At 37.6% G+C, this 17,513-nt stretch overlaps 1 protein-coding gene across 6 annotated transcripts in view; it reads right to left on the bottom strand.

The window, feature by feature from the left end:
- FREM1 (FRAS1 related extracellular matrix 1) overlaps positions 1-17,513 on the bottom strand; it is a 173,774-nt gene that overhangs the window by 59,147 nt on the left and 97,114 nt on the right. For all 6 annotated transcript variants that reach the window (XM_045780814.2, XM_045780813.2, XM_087869630.1 and 3 more), the window contains 4 exons: positions 11,838-12,034; positions 8,214-8,436; positions 3,734-3,878; positions 9-150 (listed from right to left, as the gene is read on the bottom strand). In XM_045780814.2, the coding sequence (XP_045636770.2) occupies positions 9-150; positions 3,734-3,878; positions 8,214-8,436; positions 11,838-12,034 (707 nt within the window). The remainder of the gene's footprint in view (positions 1-8; positions 151-3,733; positions 3,879-8,213; positions 8,437-11,837; positions 12,035-17,513) is intronic.

Raw genomic sequence — 17,513 nt, 5'->3', positions numbered from 1 at the left:
ACACTAACCTTAAGTTGAAGCTGCCCATTTTGGGGAAGTCTTTCAAACAAATAGTAAATCTTCTCCCTGGGTGAGTCTTCATCTATGGCTGAAAGAATGGCACTAGAAATAATACGAGTTTCACCCATTTTCATTGTAATTTCAGCCTTCCTGTAAAGAGGAAGATGTCTAGGTTGATAGGAAACATGGAAGGCACTGCTTTCACAGGGGTCATTCACAATGACTATTACAGTTCCCAATCTTCAACAATTCGGGAATGCTATTCCCTATCCAAAGTACTGCAAATGGTGAGTCAGACTCATGAAACAAGCTCTCATTTCACTTTACACATGAAAGTCCTAGAAGACAATTAGTCGGCAAAAATGAAGATGGTGTGAAGTAATTAAATACTGATTGTTTCCGTGCATTGAACTCACCATTTTATGTTGTAATTTATTTTATAGAATGATTTTATTTCCATATTTCACTTGCTACAACAACAGTCCCGTGACATAAGTAAGCAAGGTATTATCATCCAAATTTTACAGATAAAAACTTACTTAAAGAGATCAAATGGCTTAGCCACCGGGGTTCTGGTACCCTTTATGAAATACCATTATGAGTTTGGTGATTCTCAGGCAATCCATGGCCCTCTACATTACCCTCCCTTTCCCTGGTAACGTTCCGGGTAGCAAGCATTCTCTTCACAGTGATTGATTTTTTCCAAGTGCTACAGCTGCCAGGTTAGCCCCTGGCATCCTGAAGACGGGGCTGGGGTGGGCAGCTGCTGCTTCTACCATAAAAACTGCTACTGTGGCTTTGCACGTCCCCTCTCATGCTATTCCTCTCCCAGCCGATATAGCCATTTACCCTGGTCTCACCAAAGTGAGGAGGGATTTCTTTCCACCCGTGTTTCTAGCTTTTGGTTTGGTCACCACACATGGCCAAACGCTGTCCAACTTGACAGCTTGGTTTCTGATAAAAAATGGTGAAGTTTCCTCAGGATGCAGATAAAGGACATTTCAGTGGCATCACCTGGCATTCCAATAGCCTTCCATGCTCCTGCTGACAAGCCAGAGCCCCGACGCCTCAATTCTAACCTCTTTTACTTGGTGACTTTCTTGTCTCTCCAGGACAGACATCCTCCCTCGCAGTAGGAGGTGATTTTGGCCCACCTCTTTCCTAGAGAGTATGAATCCCGTTACTCTAGAAGGCTAACGACTCAGTTGACTGGTTGATTCTGGAGATGAGTGGTGCCATTAATAGAAATAGATTAATCAAAACAGGAAGGAAGCCAATGTGATGAAGAAGATAAGGAGTTTGGTAGGAAGAAAAGTGTCAGAATTCAATATCAGAGAGGCCAAAGGGGAAAAAAGTATGTCTTAGTCTGAGTTACCCTGAAAGGGACCATGGGACAAGGACTGTGGTGCAGGTAATTTATTTGGGAAATGATCCCAGGAAGTAAGAGAGAGAAGTGAGGAGCGAGACAGGGCAGAAGGAATAATGCCCCAAAGGTGCTTTTACCAGCTCAGTGCTGCTGGGGATCCTTTGAAGAATCATATAGAATACTCTTCAAATTGTGCTTCTGAAGGATGGGATGTGGGACATTTATTTACGCACTAGCTCCCTAGGTTGAGAGCTACCATCAGAGTGTTTTCTGCTGTGTCTGCCACAGTCCAAATGAGCCCACGCTATTTCGCAGAAAGCCCTGAGCCACACGGCAAGCGGAGCGACGCACCGAGGCACTGGTAATGCGACCCTGTCCGTGAGCCTGGCGTGTTCCACCACAAGAGTAATTACAGTCACGGGGGGACTGAGGGAGCATCACTCAGAGAACCGAAAGTATCTACTGCAGCATCTAAAAGGAATTCCAAAGAAATGGTGTCAAATGCTGTAACAAGGTCCAGCAAGGGAAGACGAGCCACTCAATTCGGTCAGAAGGCCAAGGGCAACTTCTAAGGGAGTAGCTTTAACAAAGTGGGGGAGGTTGGGCCGAAATGCACAAAGCGCAAGCTATTCCTCCAAAGAGTTTGGCACTGAAATAAATGAGGAACTGGGTCATCTTTGTGGTTTTAGGATGAGAATAGCTGCTAGTAACAATCGTAACTAGCACGTAGGAGCACTTGCTGGGGACTAGCCAGTCTTTCATGCACTCTCACGTATTTTAATCCATTCAGTCCTCACGACCACCCTATGAAGAGGATACTATTACTATCCCCACTTTCAAAGAGGTTGACAAAGAGGTAGAGAGAGGTGAGGTGACATGTTCAAGGCCACACAACTGGTTAGTGGCTGAACCAAGGCAATCTGGTTCCAAAATCTGCCCTCTTCACCACAAACTATATCCCTGTGTCTTGTTAGCAGAAGGAAGGAGAAGGGAGAGACTGGAGATGCAAGAAAAGAAAATCATGGAGCACATTCTGGGAGAGACAAGAGGTGATCGACCCAAGGACACACACAGAAAGGAAAGTAGAGGGAATATAACTTCTGCTCCAAAGAAGAGAGAGGGAAAAAAAAAGAAAAAGAAAAAGGACGGATCTGGAAGCAGAGCTGAAGGGGATTTGGTGATTCTGCTGATGAAACTATGATGAAATAGCAAGAAGGCAGCAAGAAACAGGAAATCAGAGTTGAGTGACTGCCCCATTATTTGACCTGTCTGGTCTCAGTTTTTTCAGCAAGGATAATAATACTTACTTCCCATAATTGTGGAGACGATTTAAGGAAATGTCTGTTTTAAAAGATCCAATACTGTGTCTGTCACAGAGTAAGCACTTAAAAAACACCCGTTTGCACCTCCCTCCTTTCCTCTTAGATACAGTGAGGTCATCGGAAAGAGGTTTCCTAATACCAGGATACCCTTCCTATTTTCATTTTTATAAGTCAAGGTCATTCCAGTCCAACCGCCCAGCTAGATCATAGAAAACAGAAAGTTCTGCTGTGGACTTTTAGTGGAACTGATATCTGAGGTGTAACCCTCCAAAAAACTATCATCAGAAGAAGCAGACGCTTCTCTGTGCCCAGCACCAGACAGCTGGGCCTCCTCAAGCTTTACCCTCGTACAGTTGTGTATGGTGGCCAGTACTAAGAGAAGGGGCTGGAGTAACAGAAATGTAACTGATAAAGACTCTGTACCCTATGATCAAACTGATCAACTACAAAGGGAGATACCAAGATGGTCTGCAATTAATATCAGCTCAGAATTTTTAAACAACCGTTTAAGTGATCATTTTGATATCAGGTGGCAAGGGAGTATTGAACCCGACGGAACACAGAGGACTGGTGGATCATGAAATACCCAGATGATGAAAGCAATGGCATTTATACATTTTCCTTAGTCACTCTTAGTTAAAAGTTTGGTCAAATCAACAGGGAGGACTTTCTGCTGTTAATATGATCACTTTGGTTAAGTCTATACATCTGTTGCACTCTCACATGTGTATACTGTGTTTAAATACCCAGTACACTGTTCATTCCATACGGTAGGTTCAGACATTCTTAAGTATTTACAACTACCTAGAACTTTCAGAGGAAAACCAAATAATTAAAGGGTGAATTTAAGAACTGTAAGGGAGATGTTACAATAACATTTGCACTAAAAGTTCTAGGTGCCTGAGTAGGTGGGACAAGTTGTGATAAACAGGGGCTGTCAAGGACTTGTTTCTCCCTTGGAAGACACACATGACATTTGTACCTAGTCTTCCAGACCTCAGAACTTTCTCGAATATCTGAAAGGGTCTCCTTTCAGGTAGCTTACTTGCTCAGCATTGGTTTCTCATCATTAACTGGGATGATCTCCACTGAAATGGTTTTTAATATCTTATGTTTCCCATCCGACAACTGGATTGTGAAGTCATCAGCAAGGCTCTCTGAGTCATCATGCACATACATCAACTTCATTCCTGGAAGAAGGGGGAGAAAAAAGAGAGAGAAAATAAATCTTTCTTATGATTAAGCCATTTCAAAACACACATGATCTTTTTAAATTTCCAAGGTACTGGTATCAGCAAGAGTTCATTCATCAGTGCAATAGGGTAAATTTAAACTGTTTTATGAAGTAAGACTGCCCTTTTAATTTGTTAAAAATTCATATTTAAATATTTAAGTATTTGATAAGGATCTTATTTAGAAATCAGTGAGATAATAGACCTAAATGTGAGAGCTAACCTAGTAAAACTGTTAGAAGAAAACATGAGTAAATTTTTTTTTAAAGATTTTATTTATTTATTTGACAGAGATAGAGACAGCCAGCGAGAGAGGGTTACAAGCAGGGGGAGTGGGAGAGGAAGAGCAGGCTCCCAGCAGAGGAGCCTGATGTGGGGCTCGATCCCATAACGCCGGGATCATGCCCTGAGCCGAAGGCAGGCGCTTAACCGCTGTGCCACCCAGGCGCCCCGAAAACATGAGTAAATTTTTATGACTTTGAGTTAGGCAACAGTTTCTAGATAAGATACCGAAAGCACAAGTGACCACAACAAAACAAAACAAAATAAGGCAGATAATTTAGATCTCATCAAAATTAAAAATTTGGGGCTGCAAATGATACTAGCAAGGAAGTAAAAGAACAGCTCACAGAACTGGAGAAAATATTTACAAATCAGATACTTGATAAGGGAGGGTCTAGTATTCCAAATATATTAAGAACTCTCATAGCTCAATAATAAATGACAACCTAATTACAAAATTGGCAAAAGGTCTGAGTAGACATTTTTCCAAATAAGATGTAAGAACATAGACAAATAGCCAATGAACTCATGAAAAGATACTCAACACTGTTAGCTATTAGGGAAATGAAATCAAAATCAAAATGAGATACTAGCTCTCACCCACTAGGATGGCTATCGTAAAAAGATAGACAGTAACAAACTTTGGTGAGGATGCAGAGAAATTGGAACTCTCATACATTACTGGTAGGAACGTAAACTGATGTCTCTACTTTGGAAAACAGTTTGGCAGTTCCTCAAAATGTTAAACATAGAGTCATCATATGACCCAGCAATTCCACTCTTAGATACAGACCCGAGAGAAATGAAAGTATTTATCCATACAAAAACGTATACATGAATGTCCACAGTCAAAAGTGGAAGGACAGGACGCCTGGGTGGCTCAGTCGGTTAAGCATCTGCCTTCGGCTCAGGTCATGATCCCAGGGTCCTGGGATCAAGTCCTGCATTGGGTTCCCCGCTCAGCGGGGAGCCTGCTTCTCCCTCTGCCTGCTGCTCCCCTGCTTGTGCTCTCTTTCTCTCTGATAAATAAATAAAATCTTTCAAAAAAAAAGTGGAAGTGACCCAAATATCCATCAACTCATGAACGGATTAAATAAATGTGATATGTCCAAAGAATAGAATATTATTTGGCAATAACAAGGAATGGCATAGTACTGACTCATGCTACAATACAGGCAAATCTTGAAAACATTATGTTAAATAAGAGACCATTTACAAAAGGTCATATATTCTATTTATATGATTCTACACTGTCAGAATAGACAAACCTATGGAGACAAAAAATAGCTTACTGGTTGCCAAGGATTGAGGAAGAAAGGGATAAGAATGTCTGCTAATGAGTGTGGTATTTCTTTTTGGGGATAATGAAAGTGTTCCAAAATTAATCATGATGATGAACATACTAAAAACCTCTGAATGGTAGGCTTTAAAGGGGTGGATATTATGGCACGTGAATTATATCTCAATAAAACTGTTTTAAAAGATTTGGAAGAAAATACAAGTAAATATCTTATTTCTGAATGTAGAACATCTTCCTAATACAAAAACAAAAGAAAAAAATGTAAAGAAAAATAAGATAAATTTCACCACTTACAATTTGTAATTTCTGTACTTAAGAACATGAATTAAAAAGCAAATAAAATAGAGAAAAACTTATCTGTTAACATGTGACACAAATGTGAAATATCCATATTTAGTCTAAGTTAATATAAATCAATGGAAAAATGAGCAAAGGACATTATCAAGCAATTTACAAGAGGTGAAACATAGATGGTCAATACACATGAAAGGATGGTAAATCTTACTCATAATTTAAGGATATCAAATTAAGATAACAATGAGATGCTGCTATTGACTACCAAATTCACAAAAGTTTCAAAAAATACCCATTCTTGACTAGGAAAATAGGCACGCTCATGCATATCATGGAATGGCAATTTTTTCCCTAAAAGTGTTATAAATGTTCACCTTTTTTACCAAGTAATTTCATGATAAAAATTTATACCAAAAAAATTCTAAGAGATGTGGACTAAGATTTATGTTACAAAAATATACATAAAATATGTTTATGTGTAACCTGTAATGTCAAGAAATGAAAAGCTGTCTGCATATTTAAAAACAGAAGATAGTTGTATAAAATTACAGCACGGTACGCCTATACAATGAAAAGCTGGAGTTACTGCAAACCATGTTTTCAATCAGCACTTAAAAAGTAAGAAGTTTCTGGGGCGCCTGGGTGGCACAGCAGTTAAGCGTCTGCCTTTGGCTCAGGGCATGATCCCGGCGTGATGGGATCGAGCCCCACATCAGGCTCTTCTGCTGTGAGCCTGCTTCTTCCTCTCCCACTCCCCCTGCTTGTGTTCCCTCTCTCGCTGGCTGTCTCTATCTCTGTCGAATAAATAAATAAAATCTTAAAAAAAAAAAAAGTAAGAAGTTTCTTATAGTTGAGAAGGAAAAAAACAGATTACATAATGTGGTTGCAGTTTTATAAGTCCTGTATGTTTGGGGTAGGGGGATGTATGTGAGAATATACGAAAGATTTTTAAAAATATAGCCATAAACGAGTCAAAAATAAAATGAGGATGAAAATCTCATCTCTGAGAATGTTACCAAGTTATTGACCAAAGTATTAATTTATGTAAACCATTTTTTTCTTCAAAATCATTGTATAGTGCAAACTTTACACAATATGCATGCTTTTTAACCTAATAATATAATAAATGATAATATTTAGACGAATTAATAAACAGACTTCCTTGAGAGTAAAATTTGAATTACTATTTCTTTTCCGTTGTCTTAAATTTGAAAAGAAAAACACTGTAACAACATATTGTATTATTTGATACACTCGGTTACTGATTTGGTAATATCATCACTTAAGCCCCAGAGATTCTTTCTTTGCAACTGACAAAAACTGAGAAATATATGAGTTAACTTTTCAAACCCAAACGTGACATGATGCTGCACAACTATCGAAAAATACACTTTGGGACAGAGCGCTTACTCTGGTTGGGGAATGGAAAAATGTAGACAGCCGCAAAAATGCTAAACCAGCGCTGGACGGAACCAGCACAGGAAAGGGATGGTCTAGAGACTGCCAGGTGGGTGGGTGGGGGTTGGGAAGGCTCCACCGGGAGGTCAGAGGTTACCTGGTTCTGAAGGCACGGTGTTGGCTAACCCAGCAAAGGGGGTTCAGGTTGCGGAAACCATATGTGAAGGCAGGAAGGAGAGTGAGAGTAGGCAGTGATTCGAGAACTACCCTTTTCTCCGATATTTGAAAGTATGTTTTTATTTAGAAAATGGGATAAAATTGATTTTTTTAAAAGAGTAATTAAAAAATAATTCAGGCTGCTATTCCCATATGTCATATCCTTAAAGAACAAGTTATCTCCACAGAGAATAATGAGCTATTATATGTGGTTCTATATTTGTTTCAAACATAGAAATTTTGGCCGACAAATCTCTTCAAATTTAGGTCCATGATATCAGTAGTTTTAAAAAAGAATTTTTTTTTATGACATCAAAAAAGTTGGAGCTAAAATACCCAAAATCACAAATATTATTTTCTTTAAAGATTTATTTATTTATTTGAGAGAGAGAGAGAGAGAGAGAGCATGAGCTGGGGGAGGGGCAGGGGGAGAAAAGACAGAGAATCTCAAGCAGACTCCCTGCTGGGTGCAGAGCCCAACGCAGAGCTCAATCCCACAACCATGAGATCGTGACCTAAGACAAAATGGAAAGTCAGACACTTAACTGACTAAACCACACCCAGGTGCCCCACAAATAATCATTTTTAGTGATGCTCCCAAAGTGAAAGAAAACATATTATTTCTTTTTCCTCTGCCCACTATCTGTAACTGAGGCTTCAGGCCCTACATTCATCCAGAGCCCAGAGAAAACCCTTGAGGGATAAACGAATAAAGTAGTTGAATCCCATTTCTTCACTTCCTGCATTTTCTGGGCTAAATTATTAAATCAACAGCAATAAATGAATAGAAGAACATGATCTACCATTCTTGAGACGTTCCAAGGAGAAGTTCTGAACAAGGTCATGTTTCTGGCCAGGGTTGACCGGCTGCTTATTCCGAGGAAAGTCTTTGCTGAGCACCCCACTGCTGAGGAGGCCGTGGCGTGGTTTATGAGTGAGGCTGAACAGCAAGGGGTCCTTGGGAACGTCCAGATCAGCAGCACTGATGATGGAGGTATCCAGTTCTTTCGTCTGACCCTCACACACCTAAGTGAAAACAAGTCGGAAAGTCAGCTGTGTAGAAATAAAATTGTCTTTCTTTTAGCAAATTACTCAAAAGAAGTAATTTTAAGATATCCTATTGCAAATTTTCTATGAAATTTGTGTATAATGAGTCCTAAAAAGAAATGGCTGGTTTAACATGAGCTTAGAAGAAAAGAATAAATCTATTAATCTCTCTTAGGTTTTCTCTGAAGACTTCAAAGCAGTTTATTCATTTCCCTAAAGAACAAAAGATACACGCGCGCGTACACACACACACACACACACACACACACTTTTCCCCCCATAATTCAAAGGTCAAGGGAAAGCAATCAAAAGAATGCTTGCTTTCTGGAATTCACAGAGTTCAACTGTAAAACTAAGTGTAGACCCTTCACCTTCAGATCCTAATCTGTTATTTTAACCTCCTGAGCCGTGTTGCTTTCACAGTTCTTATGTTTCTCCTTTAGAAATGATACGAATGTCTGCTATATGCACTGGGGGTATTTTATGTTTCTAATTTTTGTTATTGCAGGAAAACCTATATTTCTTTTTATTTTATTTTATTTTATTTATTTGAGAGAAAGGGAGGGAGCATGAGGGGGGAAGGGTCAGAGGGAGAAGCTGACTCCCTGCTGGGCAGGGAGCCCGATGTGGGACTCGATTATGGGACTCCAGAATCATGACCTGAGCCAAAGGCAGTCGCTTAACCAACTGAGCCACCCAGGTGCCCCAGGAAAACCTGTATTTCAATTGCAATCAACAACACTTGAGAAGGATACTTCTGGATACATAATAGTATTTATTTTAATTCTGGGTCCCTCACCTCTCCTCAATCCTCATGCCTCAAATTTTCCAGAACTACCTCCTCCCATCCCCATCCCCAACTTCGTTTCATAATCCTTTAAGCACAAAGACTGACTGTTTTTCATCTCAGGTAGGATCTAGCCATTTAGAACTTGACATGGTACTTAGCTGTCTTGATCTTTTTCTCACAAGAATCAAGAGAACAAAGAAATATTTGTTTCCTCTTTTGAAACAAAGCAAGACCTAAATAATCAGAGTGTACACATTGAACAGATGCTTATTGGTAATATGCAGTGCATTGGGCCTCATGCTGTGGGGAATACGAATATTCTAAAGAATCAAAGTCAGATGAGACCATGAAGGCCTGTCCATCAGTAACTATAATGCAAGGAAGAAAATTATCTAGTGCTACTAATATGGACAAACAGTAAGTACAAACGGGTGGAGGAGACGAGGAGTGTCTTCATGGCAGAGTGGGCACGTCAGCCTTGAAGAATACATATGGTTTAGATTTGTGAAAACGCCCTTTCTCTTCAGCGTCTTTTACTGAGAGAGGCTTCCTGCCACTAGCGTCTACTGCACCTGTGTGAAGAAGAATCACTTGCCATTCTGATATTTGGGCTAAAGTGATGCCAGTTTTCTTGTAGCTGGCCTTACTTATTCAAGACTAAAATGGCATCATAATTTAATGTGCAATGATATAATTATGAAATCATCTTTGATGGTAACTTGCCTTTTTCTCCAAGAATTTTAATAAAGCAACCTAAAATATGTTCTAATTACCCTTCTTCATAAAGCTTAGGACTCCTGGAATCACTATAGGACAACGTTTCTCATTTATAAAATGGTAATTTACTTCACAACATGACTGGGAAATTTCATTGAAAAAATGGGGATTTTTTTGCACATTTCATTTATTGAGATCATAAATAAAAGGTTTAGATCAATATACACAAAATGCAAAAGCTCACTAGTAGAGCAGTTTGAAATGGATTAGAATATCTCAAACTAAAACCTCATTGTTTTTGCAAGTTGCAGCCCAACTTGATGGAAGCTTGACTGTCTACAAGATAAATACACTTTTCCACAAGAAAGCAAAATAAACATGACTATTTTTAAAAATCTCTTGAAACTTAAAGCCAGCTCTGCCAGTAACACACGGGGCTCCATATCTGTTACTTTTCAACAGCTTCTCTAAGGAGTGCACAGCTAAAAGCATGATTACTTTCAGAGAAGAGCAAGGGACAATTTCCCAGTGGCCTAATTATTTCAGAAACTCCGGCCCTGGATAGATACAAGACAATAGAGGTAGGTACAGAAGGAATCATTTGTAGAGTTTCTCCTCTCCCTCATAATTACTGACGTGCTCTCCAGAGAAACCCATGTGCCAACAGAAGAGAAAGGGCAGGAGTGGCTCTTAAATCTCTTTGTGAGGTCCCATTAAGAGTCAGTAGGCAATTCAAATCAAATAAAGACTTTTATATTTAGAATTTGATAATTTTCAGTGACAAATAAGGCTAGATAATGGCTTCAAAATAGATAATATTTGCTTTGGTAAGTGTCAGAAAAAAAGATGGCAAACATAGTAATACAAATGGGACCTATTTATTAAGACGGAGACTGTCATATTTCGTATTTCATTGTGTATGTTTCTCAATATTCTAACTTGTATAACTACATATTTTTATTATTATATTTTTAAAGACAACAGGTGTTATCTGAGGAGTGATATTATGGCCATTTTAACTATCTGAATTGTTAAATAAAACTAACAAACATCACATAAAAATAGTTTTAAAACTACATAAAAAGAATGATTTAAATTGTATTTTTTTCATTTCATCTATCTTTATGAAATAGCCATATAAAGGTGTGCCCGGGTGGCTCAGTCGGTTAAGTGTCTGACTCTTGGTTTCAGCTCAGTCGTGATCTCAGGATAGTGAGATCAAGCCGCCTGCAGGCTCTGCACTCAGCTCAGAGTCTGCTTGAGGATTCTCTCTCTGCCTCTCCCTCTTCCCCTCCTGCTCATGTGCTCTCTCTCTCTCTCAAAATAAATAAATTTTAAAAAATAGCTGTATAAAAAGATGCCTTATATATGTGAATTAAGAGTGCTTGTCATTATAGCATAGGTTAAGAGGGCATGTTATGGAATCAAACTGCCTGGGTGCAAATCCCCTATGTACCATTCCCTATGTGGCACTTCTTTCCAAGCTCTCTGATCTTGGGCCACCGAGTTAACCTCCCTGTGCCTCATTTTTTCAGTTACTAAAAGGCAATAATAATACCATCACCCTAAAAGCCTTGTAAGCCTTTACATGAGCACATATAAAGGACTGGAAATATTACCTAAAACCTAGTAAGAACCCCATCCTATATCCATGCAATTCTATATGTTTGCAATTATAATCATTACTATCATTATTATTAGAATAATATTTTTCAAGTAATTGCATTCTATAATATAGGTTACTGTTCTCCCCATTCCTTATCAACTTAATGTATTAGGTGAACCTGGATCAATGTAAATGAACTAGGTGAAAATAAAATCAGAAAATGATAAAAAAAAAAAAAGAAACTGAAAATCCCGTTATCTTTCTTACAGTAATATTCTGCACTACAAAGTCAGGAGCTTCATCATTCGTGGGGTTGATGATAATGTAAAACGGTATCTCCAAGGAGCGTCGCATCCCATCTGTGGCATACACCATGAACTGGTCAGCCGCTGGTTCCATCCTCAGATGCCTGGCCTGCACATAGTTAATGTGCAAAGCCTTCATGTCTTTCCACCGGAACGAAGCTGAGAGCACACCAACATGGAGCAGGTAAATAAGAAAAACTTTTTTTCCCCCAAGCTACTGGTTCTTAGTACATAACCCAATAGCTTATTTCTCAGAAAAGCAAATAAGAGATCATTGCAGTTGACCTAAGAATCAGCTATCGGGGGCTGCTATAATGTCTGTCAGCCATCAACATAAAAACAGATATCCATAAATCATAAGGAAGGATTAAAGTTTGCATGGAGAACATGATAACTGCTAACCAGGATATGTAGGGACTTCACAACTGTTCTTTATATAGTTGGAATGAATGTAAGAGAGACCTTCTCTTGATTAAAACCACTGCTCCCATATAAATAGTTCTTGTCATGCTTGGATAAGAAAGAGACCATCTCTTTCATACAAAGGCAAAGCAAGAGTCAGTCAATCATCTGCCTACTTGACATACACATCAAGCAACAAGTTGGATTGAGCAGAATTAGGTGACCTGCTGTTTTGGTATTTTGGCATTGCCTTAAATCAAAAGAGAAAAATGCTCTATGTTGAGCATTAAGTCACAGGCCAAACTGTGTACCTTATTGCAGTAAATCTCCCCCCCCCCAGCTTTATTGAGATATAACTGACATATCACATTATAAATTTAAGTTTTACAATGTCACGATTTGATACACGTATATTGTAAAATGTTACCACAGTAAGGTTAGTTAACACATTATTCACCTCACGTGATTACCATTTTGTGGGTGTTAGAGTGAGAACATTAAAATTCTACTCTCATATCAACTTTCATGTAAATAATATAGTATTAATTATAGTCACCATGCTGTACCTTAACTTCCTGGAAATTATTCATTTTATAACTAAAAGTTTGTACCCCTCAACCAACATCTCTCCATTTCCCCCACCCATCAGCCTCTGGTAACCACTATTCTACTTGGTTTCTATGAGTTCAATGGTCTTAGATTCCACATGTAAGTGAGATCATATGGTATTTTTGCTTCCCTAATGTATTTCACTTAGCATAATACCATCAAGGTCCATATATGTTGTTGCAAATGGCAGGATTTCTTTCTTGTCATGGCTGAATAATATTCTATATTATGTATTTGTATCACATTTACTTTATCCATTTATCCATCAATGGACACTTAGGTTGTTTCCATGTGTTGGCTATTGTGAATAATGGTGCAATGAACATGGGAGTATAGATATTTCTTTGACATCCTGTTTTCATTTCCTTCGGATATATACCCAGAAGTAGAATTGCTGGATCACATGGTAGTTCTACTTTTAATTTTTTGAGGAATCTCCATAGTGGCTGTGCCAATTCACATGCCCACCAACAGTGCACAAGGGTTATATTTTCTTCACATCCTCACCAGCATTTGTTTTCTCTTGTCTTTTTGATAAGAGCTATTCCAACAGGTGGAAAGAGATACCTCATTGTGGTTTAGGTTGGCATTTTCCTGATGATGAATGATGTTGAGCACCTTTTCATGTACCTGTTTGCCATTTGTTTATCTTCTTTGGAGAACTGTCTACTCAAGTATTCCACCATTTTTTAAATCAGATTATTTGGGCTCCTTTGCTATTGAGCTGTAACAGTACTTTACACATTTCAGGTATTAATCCTCTATCAGATATATGGTTTACAAATATTTTCTCCCATTCTGCAGGTTACCTTTCCAGTTTGTTGATTATTTCTTTTGCTCTGCAGAAGTTTTTTCATTTGATATAGTCTTACCTTGTTGATTTTTGCACTTGTTGCCTTTGCTTTTGGTGTCAAATCCAAAAAACCTTTGTCAAGACTTATGTCAAGGAGCTTACCACCTATATTTTCTTCTAGGAGTTTTATGATCTCGGGTTTTGCATTCAAATCTTTAATCTATTTTGAGTTCATTTTTTCACATGGCATTAAGTCAGTGGTCCATTTTCATTCTTTTGCATATGGCTGTCCAGTTTTCCCAACACCATTTATTGTCCTTTTCCCATTGTATGTTCTTGGCTCCTTTGTCATAAATTAAATGACCATATATGAGTAGATTTACGTCTGAGCTCTCTATACTGTTCTTTTTTTTTTTTAAAGATTTTATTTATTTATTTGATAGACAGAGAGACAGCCAGTGAGAGAGGGAACACAAGCAGGGGCAGTGGGAGAGGAAGAAGCAGGCTCCCAACCAAGGAGCCTGATGCGGGACTCGATCCCAGAATGCCAGGATCACGCCCTGAGCCAAAGGCAGACGCTTAAGGACTGAGCCACCCAGGCGCCCCACTATACTGTTCTTTTGATCTATATGCCTGTCTTTATGTCAACGCCATACTGTTTTGATTACTAAAGCTTTGTAATATAGTTTGAAATCAGAAAACATGATGACTCCAGCTTTGTGCTTTCTCAAGATTGTTTTGGCAATTCAAGATCTTTTGTGGTTCCATAGAAATTTTAGGATTGATTGTTCTATTTCTGTGAAAAATGTCATTTGAATTTTGATTGTGATTGACTTGAATCTGTAGACGGTTTTGGGTAGTATTGATATTTTAATAACATTAACAACAACATTGACACTTTTGATTCATGAATATATCTTTCCATTTGTTTGTGTCTTTTTCAATTTCTCCCATCAAGACACCAATTCTATGTCTTACAGTTTTTGGTGTATAAATCTTTCACTTCCTTGGTTAACCTTATTCCTAAGTATTTTATTGTTTTTGATGCTATTGTAAATGAAATTGTTTTATTTCTTTTTCAGATAGTTCATCATTGGGGTATAGAAATACAACTGATCTTTTTATTTTGATTTTGTATCCTAAAAGTACTTAATTTGTTGACTTGTTCTAACAGTTTTTTGGTGACATCTTTAAAATTTTTTACATATAATATCATCCCACAAACAGAGCCAATTTTATTTCTTCCTTTTATTTTGATGCCTTTTATTTCTTTTTCTTGCCTAATTACTCTGGCTGGGACTTTCAGTACTATGTTGAATAGGAATGGTAAGAGTGGGCACACTTGTTTTGGTTCTCATCTTGGAGAGAAAGTTTTTAATCTTTCACTGTTGAGTATGAAGTCAGTTGTGAATTTGTCATATATGGCCTTTATTATATTGAGGTATGTTCCTTCTATACCCAATTTGTTGAGAGTTTTTATCATAAAACACTGTTGAATTTTGTCAAATGCTTTTTTAGTATCTATAGAGATGATCATAGAATTTTTGTCTTTTCTATCCATGTAGTGTATCACATTTATTGATTTGCATATGTTGACCATCCTTGCATCCCAGGTATAATTTCCTTTTGATCATGGTGTAGGATTCCCTTAACGCGCTACTGAATTCAGTTTGTTAATATTTTGTGGGGAATTTTTGCATCTATATTCTTCAGGGATATTGGTCTGTGGGTTTTTTTTAATATATCTTTACCTATCTTTGGTATCAGAGTAATTCTGGTCTTATAAAATGAGCTTGGGAGTTTTTCCTCCTATTCAATTTTTTTTTTGCAAGAGTTTAAGAATAGTGTTAATTCTTCTTTAAAATTTTGATGGAATCAGTAAAGACATCTGGTCCCGGGCTTTTCTTTGTTACAGGTTTTGGATTACTGATTAAATCTCCTTAACTTGTTATTGGTCTATTCAGGTTTCTAGTTCATGATTCAAAATTGGTAGGTTGTGGGGCGCCTGGGTGGCGCAGTCGTTAAGCGTCTGCCTTCAGCTCAGGGCGTGATCCCGGCGTTCTGGGATAGAGCCCCACATCAGGCTCCTCCGCTATGAGCCTGCTTCTTCCTCTCCCACTCCCCCTGCTTGTGTTCCCTCTCTCGCTGGCTGTCTCTATCTCTGTCAAATAAATAAATAAAATCTTTTTTAAAAAATTGGTAGGTTGTATGCTTCTAGGAATCTATCCATTTCTTTTAGGCTGTCTAATTTGGTGATGTATAATTGTTCACAGTAGTCTTTTATGATCCTCTGTATATCTGTAATATCAGTTGTAATATCTCTTCTTTCATTTCAAGTTTTATTTACCTGAGTCCTCTCTTTTTCAAGATAAGTCTAGGTGAAGGTTTGCCAATTATTTATCCTTTTGGAAGACCATGTTGTAGTTTCATTAACCTTTTCCATTGTTTTTCTAATCTCTATTTCACTTATTTTTACCATGATCTTTTTGTTTCTTTCTTTCTGTTAACTTTGAGCTTATTTTGTTCTTATTTTTCTAGTTCCTTGAGTTGTAAAGTTAGGTCGTTTATTTGAGATCTTTCTTTTCCTTTCTTTTCTTTTCCTTTCTCTTCCCTTCCCTTCCCTTCCTTTTCTTTTTTCTTTTCCTTTCTTTTCTTTTCTTTTCTTTTCTTTCCTTTCCTTTCTCTTTCTTTCTTTCTTTCTTTCTTTCTTTCTTTCTTTCTTTCTTTCTTTCTTTCTTTCTTTCTTTCTTTCTTTTTAGTAGAAGGGCTTATCACTACCAACTGCCTTCTTAGCACAGCTTTTGCTACATCTCAGATATTTTGGTATGTTGTGTTTCCATTTTTATTGCAAGATTTTATTTCTTTTTCCAGTTTTATTAAAAATAATTGACATACATCACTGTGTAAATTTAAGGTGTAGAGCATGATGGTCCGATTTACATATATCATGAAATGATTACAATAGGTTCAGCTAACATGCATCTTCTCACATAGATGTGATTAAAAAAAAAAAGAAAAAAAAGGAAAAAATTTTTCCTGTTATAAGAACTCAGGATTTTTAAAAAATTTCATCTTTGACCCATTGGTTGATTAGGAGTATTTTAATTTACATATATTTGTGAATTTTCTACTTTTCCTCCTATTATTGATTTTAATTTCATATCATTGTGGTCAAAAAAGATACTTGGTATGACTTCATTCTTTTAAAATTTGCTAAGACTTGTTTTGTGATGCATCATATGATCTATCCTGGAGAATGTTCCACATATGCCTGAGAAAAATGTGTATTCTGCTTTTGTTGGATGGAATGTACTGTATATGTCTACTGGGCTCATTTGGTCTAATATACAGTTTAAGTCCACTGTTTCCTTGTTGATTTTCTGGCAGATGATCTAGCCATTGTTGAAAGTGGAGTACCGAAGTTCCCTACTATTATTGCATTGTTGCCATTACTTCCTTCAGATCTGTTAGCATATGTTTAACATTTTAAGGTGCTCCAACGTTGTATGCATACAAATTTACAATTGTTATATTCTCTTGATACATTGACCCCTTTATCATTTTACAGTGACTTATGTCTCTTGTTACAGTTTTGACTTAAAATCTATTTTATCTGTTATAAGTATAAGTAGTCCTTCTCTCTTTTGGTTTCCATTTGCATGGCTTCATTTTGAGCCTATGTGTGTCCTTGAAGCTGAAGTTAGTCTCTTGTAGGCAGCATGTAGTTGGGTCTTGTTTTTTTTTTCTATGTAATCAGTCACACTATTAATGCAATTAATCTTAAACCCAACCTCTCTCATAGTTAAACTGGATATGCCCCAACATGTGCTTAAA

The sequence above is a fragment of the Ursus americanus genome, chromosome 18 (genome assembly GCF_024610735.1).
Source record: "Ursus americanus isolate L20-20 chromosome 18, mUrsAme1.1.p, whole genome shotgun sequence".
Classification (NCBI taxonomy): Eukaryota; Metazoa; Chordata; class Mammalia; order Carnivora; family Ursidae; genus Ursus; species Ursus americanus.
The sequence above is the reverse complement of the archived record's forward strand: the minus strand, read 5'-3'. Positions and strand labels throughout refer to the sequence as shown.